Source organism: Chiloscyllium punctatum, chromosome 39 (genome assembly GCF_047496795.1).
Source record: "Chiloscyllium punctatum isolate Juve2018m chromosome 39, sChiPun1.3, whole genome shotgun sequence".
NCBI lineage: Eukaryota > Metazoa > Chordata > Chondrichthyes > Orectolobiformes > Hemiscylliidae > Chiloscyllium > Chiloscyllium punctatum.
Genome location: NC_092777.1, coordinates 56,674,587 through 56,695,090, shown reverse-complemented (window position 1 = coordinate 56,695,090; position 20,504 = coordinate 56,674,587). Strand labels below are relative to the sequence as shown.

At 40.4% G+C, this 20,504-nt stretch overlaps 1 protein-coding gene across 2 annotated transcripts in view; it reads left to right on the top strand.

Moving 5' to 3' along the window:
- cep131 (centrosomal protein 131) overlaps window positions 1-20,182 on the top strand; it is a 134,705-nt gene extending 114,523 nt beyond the window's left edge. For both annotated transcript variants that reach the window (XM_072558775.1, XM_072558774.1), the window contains 4 exons: window positions 7,182-7,359; window positions 15,945-16,141; window positions 17,298-17,358; window positions 19,739-20,182. In XM_072558775.1, coding sequence (XP_072414876.1) covers window positions 7,182-7,359; window positions 15,945-16,141; window positions 17,298-17,358; window positions 19,739-19,810 — 508 coding nt within the window. In that variant the 3' untranslated portion in view covers window positions 19,811-20,182. The remainder of the gene's footprint in view (window positions 1-7,181; window positions 7,360-15,944; window positions 16,142-17,297; window positions 17,359-19,738) is intronic.
- Window positions 20,183-20,504: the final 322 nt, after the last annotated feature.

The following is a 20,504-nucleotide window of genomic DNA, read 5'->3' as shown; positions in this document are numbered from 1 at the left end:
GATAGAGGAAAAGGGAGAGATTACTTGAACATATTAAAAACTGTCACTAAACAGAATCCTAAAACATTTTCTATGCCTACAAAGTATAATGGCTTTCACTAAAGTAAATTCAGACTTATTTGGAACCCAAAGAGAGTCCTTCATATAGAGGCAAGATTATGGCAAAGGTTTAAATCAGTACTTTACATCTCTTTTGATATAGGAACCAAATAATGTGAATATTATTGTCAGTGAGGATGGGGAAGATGAGGGCAGGACAGGAGAAGTCATGAACAGTCTACATTTCAGATGTAGGGAACAAAATTGCAACGTTTGTAGATGGCACAAACCTTGGTATTGTCGTGGATAGTGATGAGGATAACTTTCATCTTCAGGATAATGAATAGGAATAATGATGTGTGCAGGAGCATGGCCAATGGTGTTCAGTACAGTTTAATGGGAAGATTAAAATGGAAAGATATTACACTAGGAATGGCACAATTTGAAAGTGTAAGTGAGCAGAGAAAATTGCTGTCCATGCACTTAAATCCTCAAAGGTGTACTTCGACAGCCTGTGGTTGTTGTCCATAAACTTCCTATGTTGGGTAAGCACAAGAACTAAGGCTCCACCAGTACTATACTCTGGATCCCCATAGCCTGCTCACCAGTATTCACAACTTCCTGTTTTACTGCAGACAAAATCTGAAGTATGGAGAGCAGCACAGCACCGGAACAGATCCTTCAGCCCACGATGCTAATTTAAATTAGTCCCATCTGCCTACACATGCTCTGCATCCTCTGTCTATGCTTCTTAAACTTTGCTATCATATCTGATTCTACACACGCCCCTGGCAGTGCATTCCAGGTGCCTACTACCCTCTGTGTAAAAGCATTTTTCTTGCACATCTCCATTAAACTTACACCTCTCACTAAACCTATGACACACACTTACTTTCTCTCTCTCTCTCTCTCTCTCTCTCATTTTGATATTTCCACCCTCAATACTACCCCCAACTATCCAACCAATCCATGCCTTTCACAATTTCTTACACTTCTATCAAGACACCCCTCAGCATCTGATGCTCGAGTGCAAACAACCCAGGTTTGTCCAAACACTCCTGAGATCAAAAACACTCCAATTGAGGCATCATCCTGGTAAACCTTTTCTTCACCCTCTCCAAAGCTTCTACATCCTCCTGATAGTAGATCAGAAGTGCGCATAAATGTAGCCCGACCAAAGTCTTACACAGTTACAGCATGATGTGTCGACTTTTATACACAATGCCCTGACCAGCAAAGGCAATTATGCTGTATGCCTTCTTTCCAGCACACGCACACATGCACACTGGAAGGGGAGAGGGGGGGGGGTGTGGAATCCAGCTGTTGTGGTCCACGTTGGCACTAACATCATAGGCAAGGCTAGGAAGGAGGACCTGTTTGGGGATTATCAAGCTCTAGGAAGGAAATTGAAGAACAGGTCCTCAAGGTTCATAATCTCTAGATTACTACCCAAGCCACATGCTAATTGGCATATGGATAAGAAAATTAGGGAAGTAAACACATTGCTAAGAGGTTGGTGTGGGAAAGAAGGATTCCATTTCATGGGACATTGGCATCAGTTTTGTAACGGGGGATCTGTACCGATGAGACAGGTGTCCACCTGAACCGAACTGGAGCCAGTGTTCTGGTGAAAAAGATAAATCGGGTGGTCACTAAGACTTTAAACTTGTGAGTCAGGGTGAAGGGAAAGGGAAAGCAACAGGGAGTATGGAGTCAAGTAGAAAGATAAACCCTGCACACATGCTAACCTGCTGCTTAAGTTCAAAGCAGGCTAGGAATGAAGCAAAAAAGAATGATAACTCAGGACATATTACTAGAGATGTTGGAAATCATGAGGATAAGAAAATTAGCATTAAGGTTCTTTATCTAAATGCTCGTAGTATTTAATAACAAAACAGATGAATTAATGGCACAAATCATCGTGAATGATTAAGATGTGATAGGCATCACAGAGAAGTGATTGCAGGGGATTCAGGACTGGCAGTTAAACATTCGAGGATTTGCAACTTATCAAAAAGACAGGGAGACTGGTAGAAGGGGCAGGGTTGCCTTGTTAGTTAAGAATGGCATTAAATCTATGGCACTGAATGACATAGGGTCACGTGATGTGGAGATTCCCCAATGTCCTGCTGAAACAGAGCAATCTTCCTCTTTCTTGAACTCCATCTGCTGGGGGGACCTCTCCATGCCCAAGTGACAGACCCTGTTCTACTCACCCAATGACCCACAATCCTATCTCTTTCATCCCCCAATGTTCCTCTCTCCTTGGTAACACCACCTCCCCTCATTTCCTGTTGGTGGAGTTGAGGAGCCACAAAGGCAAAAAAAAATAATGGGAGTTATGTACAGACCCCCCAGCAGTGGTCAGGACCAGGGATGCAAGATGTATCAGGAAATAGATATGATTTGGAGATGCCGGTGTTGGACTGGGGTGTACAAAGTTAAAAATCACACAACACCAGGTTATAGTCCAACAGGTTTAATTGGAAGCACGCTAGCTTTTGCAGCGACGCTCCTTCAGGTGGTAGTGGAGGGCTCAATCCTCAATAGATAGAACATGTCAGAAAGGCACGGGCACGGTGATCATGGGGGACTTCAATATGCAGGTGGATTGGGTGAATAATGTTGCTGGTGGATCCAAAGAAAGGGAAATCATGGAATGCTTACAGGATGACTTTTTGGAACAGCGTGTGATGGAGCCCACAAGGGAGCAGGCTATTCTGGACTTAGTTCTATGTAATGAGCCAGACTTTATAAAAGAGCTTTAAAGTAAGGGAACACTTAGGAGGCAGCGATCATAATATGGCAAAGTTCAGTCTGCAGTTTGAAAGAGAGAAGGCAAAATTCGATGTAATGGTGTTACAGTTAAATAAAGGGCACGAGAGAAGAACTGACGAAAATCGATTGGACGCAGAGCCTAGTGGGGAAGACAGTTGAGCAACAATGGCAGGAGTTTCTGGGTATAATTGAGGACACAGTACAGAGGTTCATCCCAAGGAAAAGAAAGATTATCCAGGGAGGGGTGAAACAGCCATGGCTGACAAAGGAAGTCAGGAATTGTATCAAAGAAAAAGAGAGAGCCTATAAAGTGGCCAAGAGCACTGGGAAGACTACAAAAACTATTAGAGGATAACAAAGCGAGAAGTAAGGAAGGAGAGGATCAAATATGAAGGTAAGCTAGCCAGTAATATTAGAAATGATAGTAAAGGTTTCTTTCAATGTATAAGAAACAAACGAGAGAAATTGGGCCACTCCAAATTGATACTTGAAGGCTAGTGCTGGGAGATAAGGAAATAGCTGAAGAAATTAATAAGTATTTTGTGTCAGTCTTCACAGGGGAAGACATGAGTAATATTCCAACAATTAAGGCAAGTCAAGGGGAAGAGTTGAGTATGGTAGCCATTACAAAACAGCAAGGACTAGAAAATCAAAAAGATCTGAAACTTGATAAATCTCTTGGCCCCTATGGGCTACATCCTAGAGTTCTGACGGAAGTGGCGGAGTAAATAGTGGAGGCGTTGGTTGTAATCTTTCAAAACTCACTGGAGTCAGAGAAAGTCCCAGATGATTGGAAAATTGCTGTTGTAACCCCCTTTGTTCAAGAAAGGATCAAGACAAAAGATGGAATATTATAGGCTGATTAGCCTATAGGTTGGAGATAAAATTCTAGAATCCATCATTAAGGATGAAATTTGTAAATTCTTGGAAGTGCAGGATCGGATTAGAACAAGTCAGCTTGGATTTAGTAAAGGGAGGCCATGCCTGACAAACCTGTTAGAATTCTTTGAAGAGGTAACAAGTAGGTTAGACCAGGGAAACCCAGTGGATGTAATCTATCTAGACTTCCAAAAGGTCTTTGATAAGGTGCCTCATGGGAGGCTGCTTAGTAAGGTGAGGGCCCATGGTTCAGAGGTGAGCTACTGGTATGGATTGAGAATTGGCTGTCTGACAGAAGGCAGAGAGTTGGGATTAACGATTCTTTTTGGGAATTGCAGCTGGTGACTAGTGGTGTCCTGCAGGATTCAGTGTTGGGACTGTAGCTGTTCACTTTGTATAATAATGATATTGATGAAGGGATTGGGGGCATTCTGGCGAAGTTTGCTGATGATATGAAGTTAGGCAGACAGACAGTTAATACTAGGGAGGTTGGGAGGCTCAGAAAGATTTAGACAGTTTAGGAGAGTGGTCCAAGAAATGGCTGATGAAATTCAACATGAGCAAGTGCAAGGTCTTGCATTTTGGTGAAAAGAATACAGGCATGGACTATTTTTTAAATGGTGAGAAAATTCATAAAGCCAAAGTACAAAGGGATCTGGAAGTGCTGGTCCAGGATTCTCTAAAGGTTGACTTGCAGGTTGAGTCCGTGGTTAAGAAAGCAAATATAATGTTCTCATTGATTTCAAGAGGATTGGAATATAAAAGCAGTGATGTGCTTCTGAGACTTTATAAAGCTCTAGTTAGGCCCCATTTAGAATAATGTGTCCAAATTTGGGCCCCACACTTCAGGAAGGACCGACTGGCACTGGAGCGTGTCCAGCGAAGATTCACATGGATGATCCCTGGATTCGTAGACCTAACATATGTTGATCGGCTGAAGATTCTGGGATTGTATTCATTAGAGTTTAGAAGGTTGAAGGGAGATCTAATAGAAACTTACAAGATAATGCATAACTTAGAAAAGGTGGATGCTGGGAAGTTGTTTCTGTTAGGCAGGGAGACTAGGAACTGTGGGTGCAGCCTTAAAATTAGATGGGGTCAGTTTAGAACGGAAATGAGGAGACATTTCTTCAGCCAGAGAGTGGTGGGCCTGTGGAATTCATTGCCACGGAGCACAGTAGAGGCTGGGATGTTGGGTGTCTTCAAGGCAGAGATTGATAAATTCTTGATTTTGCAAGGAATTAAGGGCTACGGGCAGAGTGCAGGTCAGTGAAATTGAAACACACATCAGCCATGATTAAATGGTGGAGTGGATTCGATGGGCCAAATGGCCTTCCTTCCACTCCGATATCTTGTGGTCTTTACCACCTTATCCACTTGTGTTGCCACTTCCAGGAAACTATGGACTTGGACTCCCAAGATCCTCTGTATGTTAGTGCTCATAAGAGTCTAGCCATTTACTTATACTTTATAGTTTCCTCACACTTGACTTCTCAAAATGCATAACCTCACTCTTGTACAGATTAAACTCCATCTGCAATTTCTTTGCCAACCCTTCCAACTGTCTGTATCCTGCTGCATCCTCTGATATCCTTCCTCACTATGTCCAACTCCACCAATTTTTGTGTCATCTGCAAACTTACTAATCAGGCCACCAACATTTCCATCCAAATAATTTATATATATTGCAAACAACAGAGGTCTCAGCACTTGATCTTTGTGGAAAGCCACTGGTCACAGATCTCCAGTTGGAAAAAATATCACTCCACAACTACACTCTATCTTCTATGACAAGACAATGTTGTATTCAACCTGCCAAATCACCATGGATTCCATTCCATTGACCGTCTGGACTGGCCTACCATGAGGGACTTTATCAAAGGCCTTGCTAAAGTCCATGTACACCACATCCACTCCCTTACCGTCATCAGTCATCTTTGTCATTTCCTCAAAAAACTCAGTCAAGTTTGTGAGGCAAGGCTCCCCCCCCCCCCCCCTTTCATAAAGCCAGGCTGACTATCCCTGACTGACTATTCTTCAAATGCAAGTAAATCTTACCCCTCAGAATCTTCAATAATTTCCCTACCATTAATGTAAGGCTCTATAATCCTGATTATTCTTGTTGTCCTTCTTGTTGTCTTCTAGGGCCTTGCCTTTGGCTAAAGAGGATACAGAGATCTCTGTCATGGCCTCAGCAATCTTCTCCCTTGCCTTTTTCAGTATCCTGGCATAGATCCCTCGGCCCTGGGACTTACCTACCTTAATGTTTTTCAAGACCCAACCCCACTTCCTTCTTAATATTGACATGCATTACAGTATCAACAACCCCTCTCCAAACTTAACATCATCCATGTCTTTCTCTTTAGGAAATACCGATGTGAAATACTTATTAAGAACCTCACCCATTTCTTGTGGCTCCTCGTAAATATTCTATATTTTGTATTTGAGTGGACCTGCTCCTTGGATGCTGCCTGAACTGCTGTGCTCTTCCAGCACTACTAATCCAGTATTTGGTTTTCAGCATCTGCAGTTATTGTTTTTACCTCTATCCTTTCCCTTGTTCCATTCTAGCTCCTAATATACGTCATTGAGTCATAGAGATGTACAACATGGAAACGGACCTTTTGTCTATGCTGACTAGATGTCCTAAATAAATCTAGTCCCATTTGCCAGCATTTGGCCCATCTCCATCTAAATCCTTCCTATTATAAAATGGCTTGGGATTCTCCTTAATCCTAGAGGTTGTCCTGCTATAATGCGCATTTCATCTGCGCAAATTGGCTATAATGCAATTGATGAATTATGAACATTGTTTAGATAATGGGAAATTTTTACTGAATGGGTATAGCGATTTTTTTTATTAGTGATTTTCTACAGTGCGATTTTCTATAGCAGTTTTCCACAGTGCAATTTTCTATAGCACAATGTTGCAGAAGAACACAACTGTTGCGTTATAGCAGAACAACCTGTATTTGCCAAGGGCATGTCAAGGCCCCTTCTAGCCCTCCTAATTTCTTTAAGGTCTTTTCTGCTTCCTTTATACTCCTGAAGGGCCTTGTTTGATTCCTCTTTCCTAAATCTTACCTTTGCTTTCTTCTTTTTAACTAAACATCTCTCATCACCCAAGGTTCCTATACTTTGCCATCCTTACCTGTCATCCCATTTGAAAGTAAATCCAAATCTAACATGCTGGTCCTGAACTCTTGTCAAATGGCTTTTTAAAAAACTCCCACACGTTAGATTTGGATTTACTTTCAAACAGCTGCCTCAATCCAGTTTTTCCAGTTCCTGCCTAATACTGTTGTAATTAGCCCTCTCCCAATTTAGCACTTTGTACTGAACATAAGGGATGTAATTGTCACCTGCAAATGGTGCCTCTCTCCCTAATGCATCCTAATTTCTGAAACTACACTCAAACTGCTATTGCTTTAAACCAAGTGAAACAGGCACTACAAGCCTATATGTATAAAATGTACTTTTTGCAGGATTAAGCATGTTCGTCACAAATATGAATCTGAACTGAGGGAACTGGAACGCTCAGAACGCAATCTGCAGGAAAAATGCAATGAACTTAAGGCACGGCTAATGGATGCGGAAGGAGAGACTATCCGCTTCAAGGGATTATTCAGATATAAAGAACAAGAAATAGAAGATATCAGAAAGGTAACATAAAGGTGTTTATTTGTTAGTGTTAGATATATCATTTACAGATTAGAGAGTTTTTACAGTAAAGAAAGAAGCCCTTCGGCCCTTCATGTCCATGCCAGTCATCAAACAGCCATCTATTTTAATCCTGTTATCTCAGCAGCAGGCACCACCCCAATGAGCAATGAAATAGTGTTTGTCAAACTGCTTATGTTCTATATTCATGGTGAGGCAGATTTGATGCCATTACAGGAATTATAGTTGGCCTTGGTGCCCTTGGTTGAAGGGTGGAAGAACTTGGCTGGGGTTCCAACTCATGATCTCTGCCCAGTCGTCTTTACTGGACATCTGTCAATATTGAAAAGAACAACGGAAATGTCCCTCAAGAGCCATGCCACTTTGTCTCTACTAGTCACGAATGGGCACTTTGTTTGATACTGCTGAAAGCAGCAGCAGTACTCAATCACTTTGAGCTGACTTTTCTTAGTGTTTTGGAGCTGGCTGGGGGTACTGTGGGAACGCATCAGGAGGGGAGGCCCACATCTTCTTGCTGTCACATTAGGTCTTTTGCTTCCCAATGGGTTCCCAGGGGAGATGTTGGAAACCCCAGAGATAATGGCTATCCCTGCCTAAATTGTTGCCACTGCAAGTGCAGTCTCTCCCCCAGCTCTGATCACCATAGCTTGTCTGCTCTTCCTGGATTACTAAGAAAAACCTACCTGTCTTCAAAGCACTTGGGCAGCTGTTCCTCATACTGAAGACTTCGTAGCACCCACCACAAGTACGAGCACCTTTGAGCCTCTTCTTTCAGGCTCCAAAACTCTCCTCTGTTATTGCTTTGAGAAATGGGAGGTAAACATGAAGTACAGAATGGAAATATTAATTCACCATTATTGGTTCAACAAAACACCTCCAGGAGAAGAAACTGAACTTTAGTTTGTTATGCAATTGGGTTATTTGGTTTATGAAAGCAACTTCTACTCTGAAAGTAACTATTGGAATATGACCCCAAAATCATGATAAATTTACTTCAAATTTCCAAGTATAGGTTTTGAGGCCTTATTGTTGGATGATGGGAGATGGGTGTGTGTTCATAGAGACAATAGGACAATATTAACTTTGGACTATTAATCTGCACCTTTGTCTCTGATTAAGTCCTGTGATTTGTCCAATGAAGAGTCTTTCATTCTGCTTCAAAATCTTGTGCTTTTTCCCATTGATTTCTTCATTTGGTCCCATGGTTTGTTAACCATTTGTTTTGATCCTTCTATCTTACAAATGGATTTTTCATCCTTTTTTGACACTCAGCCCACATTATGTCTAACCCTCTAGTTAATCTTTCATTGCTATTCAATGCTTTTTTTCTATCAAGGAATTGTTATACGTAGTTACATTTTATGGGGGACATTCCTTAAATTGGAAAAGCTCATTTTTCTAGGGTCTTTCCCAGTGTATAAGGGTGGAGATGAGATGACAATTGTATTGGCCTCAGAATATTTAGCCATCTTTAAAAGATGTTTATTTGCCTTACTGTTACACTTTCACAACACACACACTGTTTTATTTCTACCCCTGTTTATTATGTGATTTCATGGGCCTAAGCAATATGTTCTGGTTTTAAAATTGAAATTTTCATTCTAAATTGCAAGTATGACAGGCACTGCCAGCATCTTCATGTATCAGCAAGTTCCACAGAAGTATTTGATTTGAATAGCATATATGCATATAATTGAAAGGTTGGGAAGCATGTCCAGAAAAAAAGGATATGTTGATAGGAGGGAATAATGTTTCCGGTTGTAAATTTGAGCCGGTAGGTTTGTTCTCAGATGTTTTGTCATCATGCTAGGTAATATCATCAATGAGCCTCCATTGAAGCACTGGTGTTAGATCCCGCTTTCTATTTATGTGTCTTGGTCTGTTAAGGTGGGTGATATCATTTCTGGTTCTGTTTCTGAGAGATTGGTAAATGGGGTCCAAATCAATGAGTTTATTGATGAAGTTCCAGTTTCAATGCCAGGTCTTTATGAATTCCCATGCATGTGTCTGTTTAGCCTGTCCTTGGATGGATGTGAGGTCCCAGTCGAAATGGTGTCCTTCTTTGTCTGTGTGTAAGAAGGATACTACTGATAGTGGCTCATGTCTTTAAGTGCATAGTTGGTGTTCGTGTATCCTGGTGGCTAGTTTCCTGTCTGTCTGATGTAGTGTTTGTTGCAGTCCTTGCAGGTATATTGTAAATGACATTCGTTTTGTTGGTTGTTGGTACAGGGTCCTTGAGGTTCATTCGTAGCTGTTTCAATGTGTTGGTAGGTTTGTGGGCTACCATGATGCCAAAGGGTCGGAGGAATAGTTTGGTAATCATCTCTGAGATGTCTTGGTATTGTAGTGTGGCTCATGTCTTCTTGTTTGGGTTTGTAGTTTAAGAAACAGCGGACTGTGTTTATCGGGTACCCATTGTTCTTGAAGGCGCGGTATAGATATTTTTCTTCTGCTTGTAGTTCCTGGATGCTGCAGTGTGTTGTGGCCCATTTAAATAATGGGTCGAGAATGTGGTGCTGACAAAATCACAGCAGGTCAGGTCACATCCAAGGAGCAGGAGAATTGATGTTTCGGGCAAAAACCCTTCATCAGGAACGACGCTTGTGAGCCAAGAGTGTGGAGAGATAAATGAGAGGGGTGGGGCTGGGGGAAAGGTAGCTGAGAGTGCGATAGGTGGATGAAGGTGGGGGTAATGGTGATACGTTGGGGAGCTGGTTGGAGCGGAATAGGTGGGAAGGAAAATGGACAGATAGGACAGGTCATGAGGACGGTGCTGAGTTGGAAGGTTGGAACTGGGATAAGGTGGGGTGGGGGCAAATGAGGAAACTGGTGAAATCCACATTGATCCCGTGTGGTTGGAAGGTTCCCAAGGTGGAAGATGAGGTGATCTTCCTCCAGGCAGTGGGTGGTTAGGGTTCAATGAAGGAGGCCCAGGACCTGTATGTCCTTGCCAGAGTGGGAGGGGGAGTTGATGCAGCTGCGTTTGTGGGTGTTTGGATGATTGTTCCTGTAGTTGAGTGTCGTCTGTGTGTGTTGCTCTCCTGCAGACACTGGTCTGCAGTTCTCCATTGAATGTATGTTCCACTATAACATCTTGGAAGGGGAGTCTGTTATTGTTCTCTTCCTCTTTGCTGGAACGTATGCCAGTAAGGATGTTGTTAATGATATTGTACATTTCCTCGAATTTGTTCTGATGACAAAGGTGTCATCCACGTAGCAGGCCCATTGTAGAGTAGTGTTTCATTTGAAGCATAAACACCAGCATGTATAAGTTTCACCAAATAGCTTGTTTCAAAGCTGTAAATTGTGTAATCCTATTTGCCTTTTTCTATCATACCATCTTTCTAAGAGTGTTTTGTTTTTCTTCAGATGCAATTTGGAAATCTTAATTCGAACCCTTCACTGAATTTGCTTATTACTGTCACCTGTCTTTTTTTTGCCACCAGCTTTGCTTGACATTGTTTTCATAGTAATCGGTAGCAGTGGTTCTCCTGGGAATATTCAATTCATTTGCTAATTTAAGCAAGTAGTCAATAAATTCTGAATCTTTACAGCTCAAAGAGAGATACAGTTGTTGGTGTTAACATTAGCTCACTAATTTTCAACAACAATGCTTAAACAATTCGGCCAGGATTTAGGAAGACATTCAGATATCCATCAGTTAATGAGTCAGAGTTCTTATATTTTTGTAATTTATTGTTAGAATATTAAGAGTTTTGGTAAAGGCATTTTCATTTCAAGAAAACATAAAGCATAACAGAGCACTGACAATCTTAGGTAATTACTTCCTAGTTCTTTCCTATCTCTGGACACAATTCCTGTCGTCAGTGACTTGTTATGTGGTTTTGAAAAATGAGCAAACCCAGACCTCGTTAGGAAAATCTGTAGGTCCCTGTAAGTTTAAATATTAAGCGTTCATATTTTATAAATTCCCATCTCCTCAAGTATGTCTAAGGGCTCACCTTTTCTATAATGATTCCACTTATGATGGCTAAATGCTATTCTGTGTGCAATCTTAAACTAACATGATGAGTGTTCTGCTGTGGTGAAGCTTATATTTCCCCTGGTTTTGAAATGTGGGCTAAGAAGATGCCAGCGTGCAAACTTTGTACTAAAAAAAGAAATAATGCACGTACAAACTGACAGGGAATTATCAGTTTTGATCTAGTGTGGTGTGGAACTGCACATTTTCACAACGCACTTCACAGCCAATGTGTTCCTTCTGACATATGATCACTGTGTGCTACAGCCAAACATGAGTTTATGCCTTTGTGCAGCAAAATCTCAAGCCAATGGGATAAACCTATTTTTTTAATTGGCTGTGTTATTTTTCTTTGTGTTTACTCACAGGATTTCAGCATCCTGGTCTGGGCTGATATTTATTGCCCATCCCTAATTACCTTCGAAATAATGCAATGAGCTGCCTTCTTGAAGTACTGCTGTTCAGCTGGAGTAGATATTTTCACAATGCTGTTAAGGAGCACGATTCATGTTTTTGACCCAGTGACAGTGAAGGGATAGCAGTGTATTTAAATATCAGGGTGACATGTAAATTGGAGAAGGTCTTGAAGATGGTGTTGCCATGCATCTGCTGCCCTTTTCCTTCTAATTGATAAAGGTGATGGAATTTGGAAGGTGTTCTTAAAGGAACCTTGATAGTGAATTTTGGAAAGGTTTTTGAGAAAGGAACCTCGATATTTCGATCTATGATCTAAGAATGAGTTGCTACAGTGTATCTTGTGAATGAAACAACCAATATTGGTGGTGGAGGCAGAGGATGTTTGTGGATGTGGTGCCAATCAAGAGGATTGCTCTGTCCTGGATGGTGTCAAGCTTCTTGAATGTTGTTGGAGCTGTACCCATCCAGGCAAGTGGAGAGCATTCCATCATACTCCCAACTTGAGTCTTGAATATGTTTGGGAAATCAGGAGCTGAGTTCCTTGTCTAAATTTGTTGGCTGAGAAAAAATATTAATTAAGAAATGGAAAAACTCCCTAACTTTATTTTTCTGAACAGTGACAAAGAAACTCTTCTGTCTATTTGAATAAATAACTTGTTCTTTGTTTTTAAAGGCTTACCTGAAAATTAGATCTTTCACCAATTCAGCAATCCCTCAGTACTTTGCTGGAATGTTAATCTGGGATATGTGGTCTGTTCTTTGCAGTGACCTTTAAACCTACAACCTTCTGACTCAATTACGGTTACTGAAACACTGAAGCTGGGGTAGAGACCCAGATTAAATTTAAGTGCTAGCAGACACCAGGAGATGAGGAGCAGGAACTTGGGAGTTTAGAGTGTCTGTCTCAGCATGAGAAAATATTGAGAAAGTTTGAAAAAAAGATATTGAGTAATTAGTGCTGGTAATGAAGAATATCAGCACATAGTTACTGGAAAAGCTCTCTTTGTCCTAAAATATTTGTATGATTGATATTAAGGTAACGTTAGTAACAATACTCACTATTAATTGACAAAGATAAAATATGTGGGGTGGACTTTTTCCCTTTGGGGGAACAGCCCTAAGACCCAATGGAACTATTACATGCCTGTGTATTGATGTTCTTGATACTGCTGGAAATCCCAAATTTTTAAAGTATCTTTACAATATTTCATCAGACATTTTAGCAAATTGCCTCATCTCTGATTAGGAAGTAAATGCTGAAAAACAGATGATTGCTAGAGATTCATTTTCAATATTATTGTCTTTGTAGCATCCTTAAACACAGGTGAGGTGCCGGAGGACTGGAGGGTTGCTCATGTTGTCCCCCTGTACAAGAACGGTAGTGGGATATTCTGGGTAACTACAGACCCATGAGCCTGATGTCATTGGTGGGAAAGTTGCCAGAAAAGGTACTGAGGGATAAAATCTATTTATATTTGGAAAAGAATGGGCTTATCAGTGATAGGCAACACGGTGGGGGAGATCATGCCTTACCAACTTAGTCGATGAAGGAAGGGCTATAGATGTCATATACATGGACTTCAGTAAGGTGTTTGATAAGGTTCCACATAGTAAACTATAGGAGAAAGAGAAGTCACATGGTGTGCAGGGTGTTCTAGCGAGATGGATAAAGAACTGGCTGAGCAACAGGAGACAGAGAGTAGTTGCAGGGAACTTCTCGAAATTGAGAAAGATGACCAGTGGTGCTCCACAGGGATCAGATACATAAATGATCTGGAAGAGGGCATTGTTGGTCTGATTAGTAAGTTTGCAGATGACCATGAAGATTGGTGGAGTAACAGAAAACATAGGGGACTGTAAAAGAATACAGGAGAATATAGATAGACTGGAGAGTTGGGCGGAGAAATGGCAGATGGAGTTCAATCCAGGCAAATGTGAGGTGATACATATTGGGAAGTCTAATTCTAGAGTGAACTGAACTGTAAATGGAGGAGCCTTGGGAAAAGTTGATGAGCAAAGAGATCTGGGAATTCAGGTCCATTGTACCCTGAAGGTGGCTGCACAGGTGGATAGAGTGGTCAAGAAGGCATGTGGTATGCTTACCTTCATCGGACGGGGTACTCAGTATAAGAGCTGGCAGGTCATGTTAAAATTGTACAAGATTTTGGTCCGGTTGCATTTAGACTACTGTGTACAGTTCTGGTCACCGCATTACCAAAAGGATGTGGTTGCTTTGGAGAGGTTGCAGAGAAGGTTTACGAGGATGTTGCCTGGTATGGAAGGTGCTAGCAATGAAGAAAGGGTGAGTAGGTTAGGATTGTTTTCATTAGAGAAAAGGAGATTGAGGGAGGACCTGATTGAGGTCTACAAAATCATGAAGCGTATAGATAGAAATAAGCCTTTCCCGGGGTGAAGGATTCAATAACTAGAGGTCACGTTTTCAAGGTGAAAGGTGGAAAGTTTAAGGGGGATACACGCAGCAAGTACTTCACACAGAGGGTGGTGGGCGTCTGGAATGCGTTGCCAGCAGAGGTAGGGGCAGGCACTGTAGATTCATTTAAGATGTGTCTGGATAAATGCATGAGTAGGTGGGGAGCAGAGGAATACCAATACTTAGGAATTGGGGAATAATTTTAGACACTGGATTTGGGTCGGCTGAGGCTTGGAAGGCCAAAGGGCGTGTTCCTGGGCTGTAAATTTCCTTTGTTCTTTGTTCTTCTTTGTCTATAGTAAAAAGAGAAGTGGTAAAATAGTACAATTTACATAAAGTACACTCAAAAATTCCTTCATGTTGCCTCAGTGGTTTGATCAACTGAATCCTCAGTGGATGAGTCAGGCCATGGGGAGAGGAATGAACTTGAAAATTGTTGGACTGGTTCATGAAAGCAGTTGAAACCACTAGAAGACAGAAGAGGATCTCCTTTTTACATTTTCAGTTTTCGCTCATGGTGTGAGCTCTGCAACAACTTAAGATTCCTCCCCCATCCCTTGAAACATTTGACAACACCTGGACTATCATCTCATCAAGGAAACAGAATTTCCAACAGTGTAGTGTTCCCTCTATACTCTTCTGAAACTTGAGCTTAGCTTACATAGTTAAGTCTCTGGTATGTGGCTTGAAGCAACAATCTTTTTTGAGTCACAGTCAAGTAATACAACTGAAACAAGGCCAACAGATTTGAGTTATAACAAAAGGCTGGATAGGCTGCGACTTTTCTTGGTGGAACTTGGGAGGCTGAGAGGTGACCTGATAGAAGTTTATAAAATAACGAGAAGTATAAATAGAATTGATAGTAGTTGTCTTTTCTGTAAGATGGGAGAATTTCAAGACAAGGGAGCACATTTTTAAGATTAGAGTGGTGCTGAAAAAGCACAGCAAGTCAGGCAGCATCCAAGGAGCAGGAAAATTGATGTTTCGGGCAGGAGCCCTTCATCAGGACATTTTTAAGGTGAGAGGAGCGAGATTTGAAAAAGACATGAGGCAATTTTTTTTCACACAGAGGGTGGTTTGGGTGTGGGATGAACTTGCTGAGGAAGTGATGAATATGGGTGCAATTACAACGTTTAAAAGACATTTCAATGGATAGGTAAGGTTTGGAGGGAAGTGGCCCAGGAGCAGGCAGGGGTACTAGTTTAGTTTGGAATTATGTTTGACATGGACTGGTTGGAACGAAGAGTCTGTTTTCATGCTGTGTAACACTATGACTAACGTAGGATAGTTAATCTCTGAAAGAACAGTCATTTTCCAAGTTGTCTGGTTCAGAATCTTATGCATTACACAGGCAACCTTGTCACAACAAGGTTTCATCTGCCAAAAGTATAAAATATAACAAAGTTCCTGTCCTATTGTAGCTATCCTGGTTGGACCATTATACCTACCGTTCTATTTTACTGCTTGCATTTTCCTCCTAGGAACGACTTTTGGAATGGGGACATATCAAGTGAGCTTCCAAGAGCTGGTCCCAATGTGTTTGATGTTGCTTCAGTTCCACGTTCTTAGTAATACTGCTTGTAACAAAATATGCAAGAACCGATTTATTAATTTATCCTTTTAAAAATTAAAAACAAATAGGAGACTTTCATTATGATTATTTGTAACTTAATAAAGAAATCCTTTTGAACTTTAAAGAGTTTGTGCAATTTATTGTCATTTACATTTTGAAACCAGATCAATGACAGACTTACAGAAGAGAGAAACAGTTTAGCAGAAGTAATTCGTCAAGAGTTTGCAGACCGATTAGTCAGCACAGAGGAAGAAAACAAGCGGTTAAAGACAGAGATGTCTGAGATGAGAGCACGTCATCGTTTGGAAGTGGAACGAATCACTAAGGAAAAGGAAGACGAGCTGGAAGAGGTGCATAAAAGGTACGATGCACATTCTTTAGATTATCGGGATAGTCCAAATCCAGGTTAATGTTTGAACATGAATATGAAAATATAATGAAGCCCTGTTCTTTGGCAAGTAATTCTTCACAATTTGTAATATATTAGTGATGCCAATTACATGTACAATATCTCTTAGCGGGATGGAATTGAAAAGCAAACAAGTTACATTCAACTCCATTTGCTCTTTGGTTTGTCCACATTTGCAGTTTAATATACAATTCTAGTTGCATGTTATAAAGGGGCACAGAGCAGGTGGCAGAAAGGGTCATAAAAAGAAACAGCAGAACTGAAAATTCATGCTCAACACGAAAATCTGAGCAGGCTGAAGCTGTTTGCACTGGAAAGAAGTGACAGATGATCTCATGTGGATCTTTAAGATTATGAAAAGGTTTGTTGATAGACAAAGGCAAATGATTACACTTGTGCTGGAGACCAAAAATAGGTGCCCTAATGATAAGATAGTTGCCAATAAATCCAATCAGAAATTCCGGAGACAGCACTTTATGAGAATGTAAAATTCACAACCACAAGTAGGTGAAGTTAAAGGTTTAGATGGATTTAAAGGGACACTGAATGAAAAAGGATGACAGTTCTTTTTCAATAAGATTGGATGAAACAGGAAGTTCAAATGGAGCTAAACCAAATGACTTGTTTGTGTGCTGTACTCTAGATGTAACAGCAGCTCAATTAACATCTGCAATGGAGAGTTTAATTTTAGATTAGATTCCCTACATTGTGGAAACAGGCCCTTCGGCCCAACAGGTCCACACCAATCCTCTGAAGAGTACCCATGCAGACCCATTCCCCTCTGACTAATGCGCCTAACACTGTGGGCAATTTAGCATGGTCAATCCACCTGGCCTGCACATCTTTGGATTGCAGGAGGAACCGGAGCACCCAGTGGAAACCCACGCAGACACGGGGAGAATGTGCAAACTCCACACAGACAGTCGCCCAAGGCTGGAATCGAACCTGGGTCCCCGGCACTGTGAGCAACAGTACTAGCCACCGTGCTGCCCTAGGAATGAAAGTTTTCATCAGGACCTTTTTGGTGTTATAGTTTACTGGCTGAAATGTTGTTTCAAAACTCCTTCACCTTGCTTGGCAGTCATGTTATGATTTTTTTTTATCATAGAGTAAAAGTAGCAATAGTAAAGAAAGAAGAAGCGGTGAATAATCTTCGAAAACAATATGAAGTGAGTATTTACTTTAAAATAGCTAAGCATTTAGTTTCTCACCTACTTTTAAAATTGTCACTGAGTACTTAAATTGACGCATACAAAATCGGTGACATTTGGTAACGTTTTTGTCAGACTTTCAAATTTCAATCAGTCATTGCATTTGCTGTTGTGCTGCCTTAGTTCTGAGATATTTTAAAAGTGCAACAACCTGCCTTAAAAGAATGTTTCGTGATGTTAATGTATACGGTCATATTTTTAAATACCAATATCCAACCTCCACCACAACGTAACTATTCCCTCCTTTCTGATTTACGTCGGAAATATAACTTATCAAATTTAACCTGCTCAGTTTCTAGTTGGGATCAGAATTTTTATTCAGTTTGAATAAAGGACTATTACGTTTAAATTTTTGCAGTTGACCGTAATTCCATCTTTGTTTCTAAATGCACTGTCATCCTTATCCAGTAATAACTATGGCCTTGGCCACCTCATTAACTGGTTTAATGTTGGATTTGATTGAGAACCGTGGCTGCCAACTCCTAGCACGAGGGTTTCACACCACTAAGTAAATCTGCTGGACACGCTCAGGACCTTTCTACCTCCGGGATCTTCCTTACCAACATAGCAAATTAACATTTGATTGATGATTGACTTTGGTGGTACCAATTCACAAGCACCTTAGGAGGGAAAAGGATGCTTTTTAAGTGTCATTACCTGTGAAGCTTTTCCCTAATTTTCTCAGTTCTGATGTTGGTTTTCTGGCTTCCCCATATGTGTGAAGCCCTGAATGGGCTACTTTTTAAATGGTGCTCAAACATAGAAGCAACTTGCTAATTATATCTTCACTTGCTAGAATTCAGTCTTTTACTTTTGCTTAGGTTATGGAATAACTGAAATTTTGACCTAGTCCTCATTCACTCCCCTCCTTGAATTACCATGTAACTAGATTATATTTCAAATTTGGAGAAACTCAGTCAGTCTGGCAGCATTCATGGAGAGAAAAACAGAGTTAACATTTCAAGTCTGATATGACTGTCTTTTCTGTATGAAGAAGAGTTAGTTTGAGCTTGAAACATTTAACTTTGTTTCACTGTCCACACCTACTGTCCAACCTGCCCAGTGTCTTTAGTATTCTCAGTTTTTATTTTGGATTTCCAGCATTGGAGGTGTTTTGTTTTCATTTTCTTTTAAATGTCTTGAACACCATCCCCACTTGCATGATTCAATCAGTTGCTTTCCAATATCTGCCAGTTGGTATTCTAAGTTGTAAACTGCGTATACATCAGCTGCATTTATGGACCTTGTAGCTCTGAAGAATCTAATTTAAAGAGATCCTTGAGGTATTGAGTTCATTGCTAATCAGGGCAAACCTTTTCAAACAAAAAAACAACAAAAGTTAACTTCATTATAAATTCTTGAAGAAGTTTATATGTTACTGTTTGGGCACGGAAGTTACATTTGCCTGGTTCCAGTTGCCTCGAAACCAGCCCATATTCATTCATCCAGCAGTGTATGCATTTACTGACATATGAAACTCTCAGTCCTGTGCTATTGTTAATTCAATTAATCTCAGTTGTAATTGATTACATCTTTATAGCAATGCCAATTGGAATGTGTGCCTTTTGTTGTTTGAGACTTGGGACTATAAAATAAATGATATTTGAAGATCCAGAGAAACAAGAGTTAGTTTTACAGCCCTTCAAGCCAATTCCAATATTCCATGAAGTTAAAAAAACCCTGCATCTGAGGAAGGGTCACTGGATCAGAAACATTCTCTCCAGAGATGCTGCCAGATTCATTGAATTTTCCAGCTATTTCTGTGTTTGTTTCATCTGCACCTTGATTTATAGTCACCTATCTGTAACCCAGGATACCCTGACCTGATTTACTTAGAGAGGTCTAAATCTGGAACTTGCAGCCACATTGAGCAGTTGAGTTGAATTGCATAGCTGAATCTAAAGGAACTCTAGAAAATGGAATGGAATGATATATTGATAGGCTAAAATTAAATAACAGAAGTAAAAATATTGGAATGTGACATCAGATGATTTGATTCTGTACTGTAAATTCAGTGAACACATGCACTAGTATCACCGGCTGCCAGGCTTTTGAAATTTGTTGCCCTTTATGTGAGAAATTATGTGAAGATTTCATTCACAACTGGCTTAGCCTCATACAGGTCTTTGTGATGAGAGGGGTCATGAATTATGATTTGAAAACTTTCCTTAACCTACAATGATGCAGAGTGTCACTAATATTATATAAAGCTGCAGAAACTAGCCCTTTAGTCACTGAACACTGCAGTTAATTGCTTTCAAGCTATTTTCAAATGTTCATTACATTTTGGCAAGAAACTATTTTTAATTCTTGTGCATCGTCATTTTTCTGTGTTTAGGCAGCACATAAAAGAGCTGATCATCTTGAAGCCCTGCTTGAACAACAAAGAAAGCAACTCATTGGCAAATGAACATGGAGACCATTAAAGCAGACTGACAAGACCATAAACCTCACGCTGCGAGTATTTGCACCGTCGAGTTGCATAAGTGAGATGCGCAAGTGTCATGATTTGTGCAAATGCCAACAGAATTAATTTAATGTTTGTTTTTGATCAATAATCTCATGTAGTTTAACTGTCCAAATCAAACATTTTAGCTAAATGGTCTTTTTTTAAAAAACGTTTTTTTATTTTTCTACATTATGTATCGTAATATTTTTCTCAAATTGCAGCCCTTGTTTTGTATGTTAGCTGTAATGTGTAGCATGATAGAATTTATAAAGCGTTTCAATTAGTTTCATTATTGCACAAAATCTCTTGTAATTAAATGACTCTTTTCTTTGACCCACTTTTGTTTCATTTTGGTTGGAAACACTTACTTGAATTCAAGAAATTCTGTGCCAATTAAACTGATAAATAACTGCCAATAAAGCTTTTTCCCCCACAATCTAATTATTTCTAAACAAACCACATCTGAAGAAGAGTCATACCAGAATCAGAATATTAGCTGAGTTTCTCTTGCCACAGATGCTGCCAGGCTTAGTCATAGAGTCATAGAGATATACAGCATGGTAACAGACCCTTTGGTCCAACTCGTCCATGCCGACCAAATATCCTAAGTTAATCTAGTCCCATTTGCCAGCATTTGGCCCATTTCCTCTAAGTT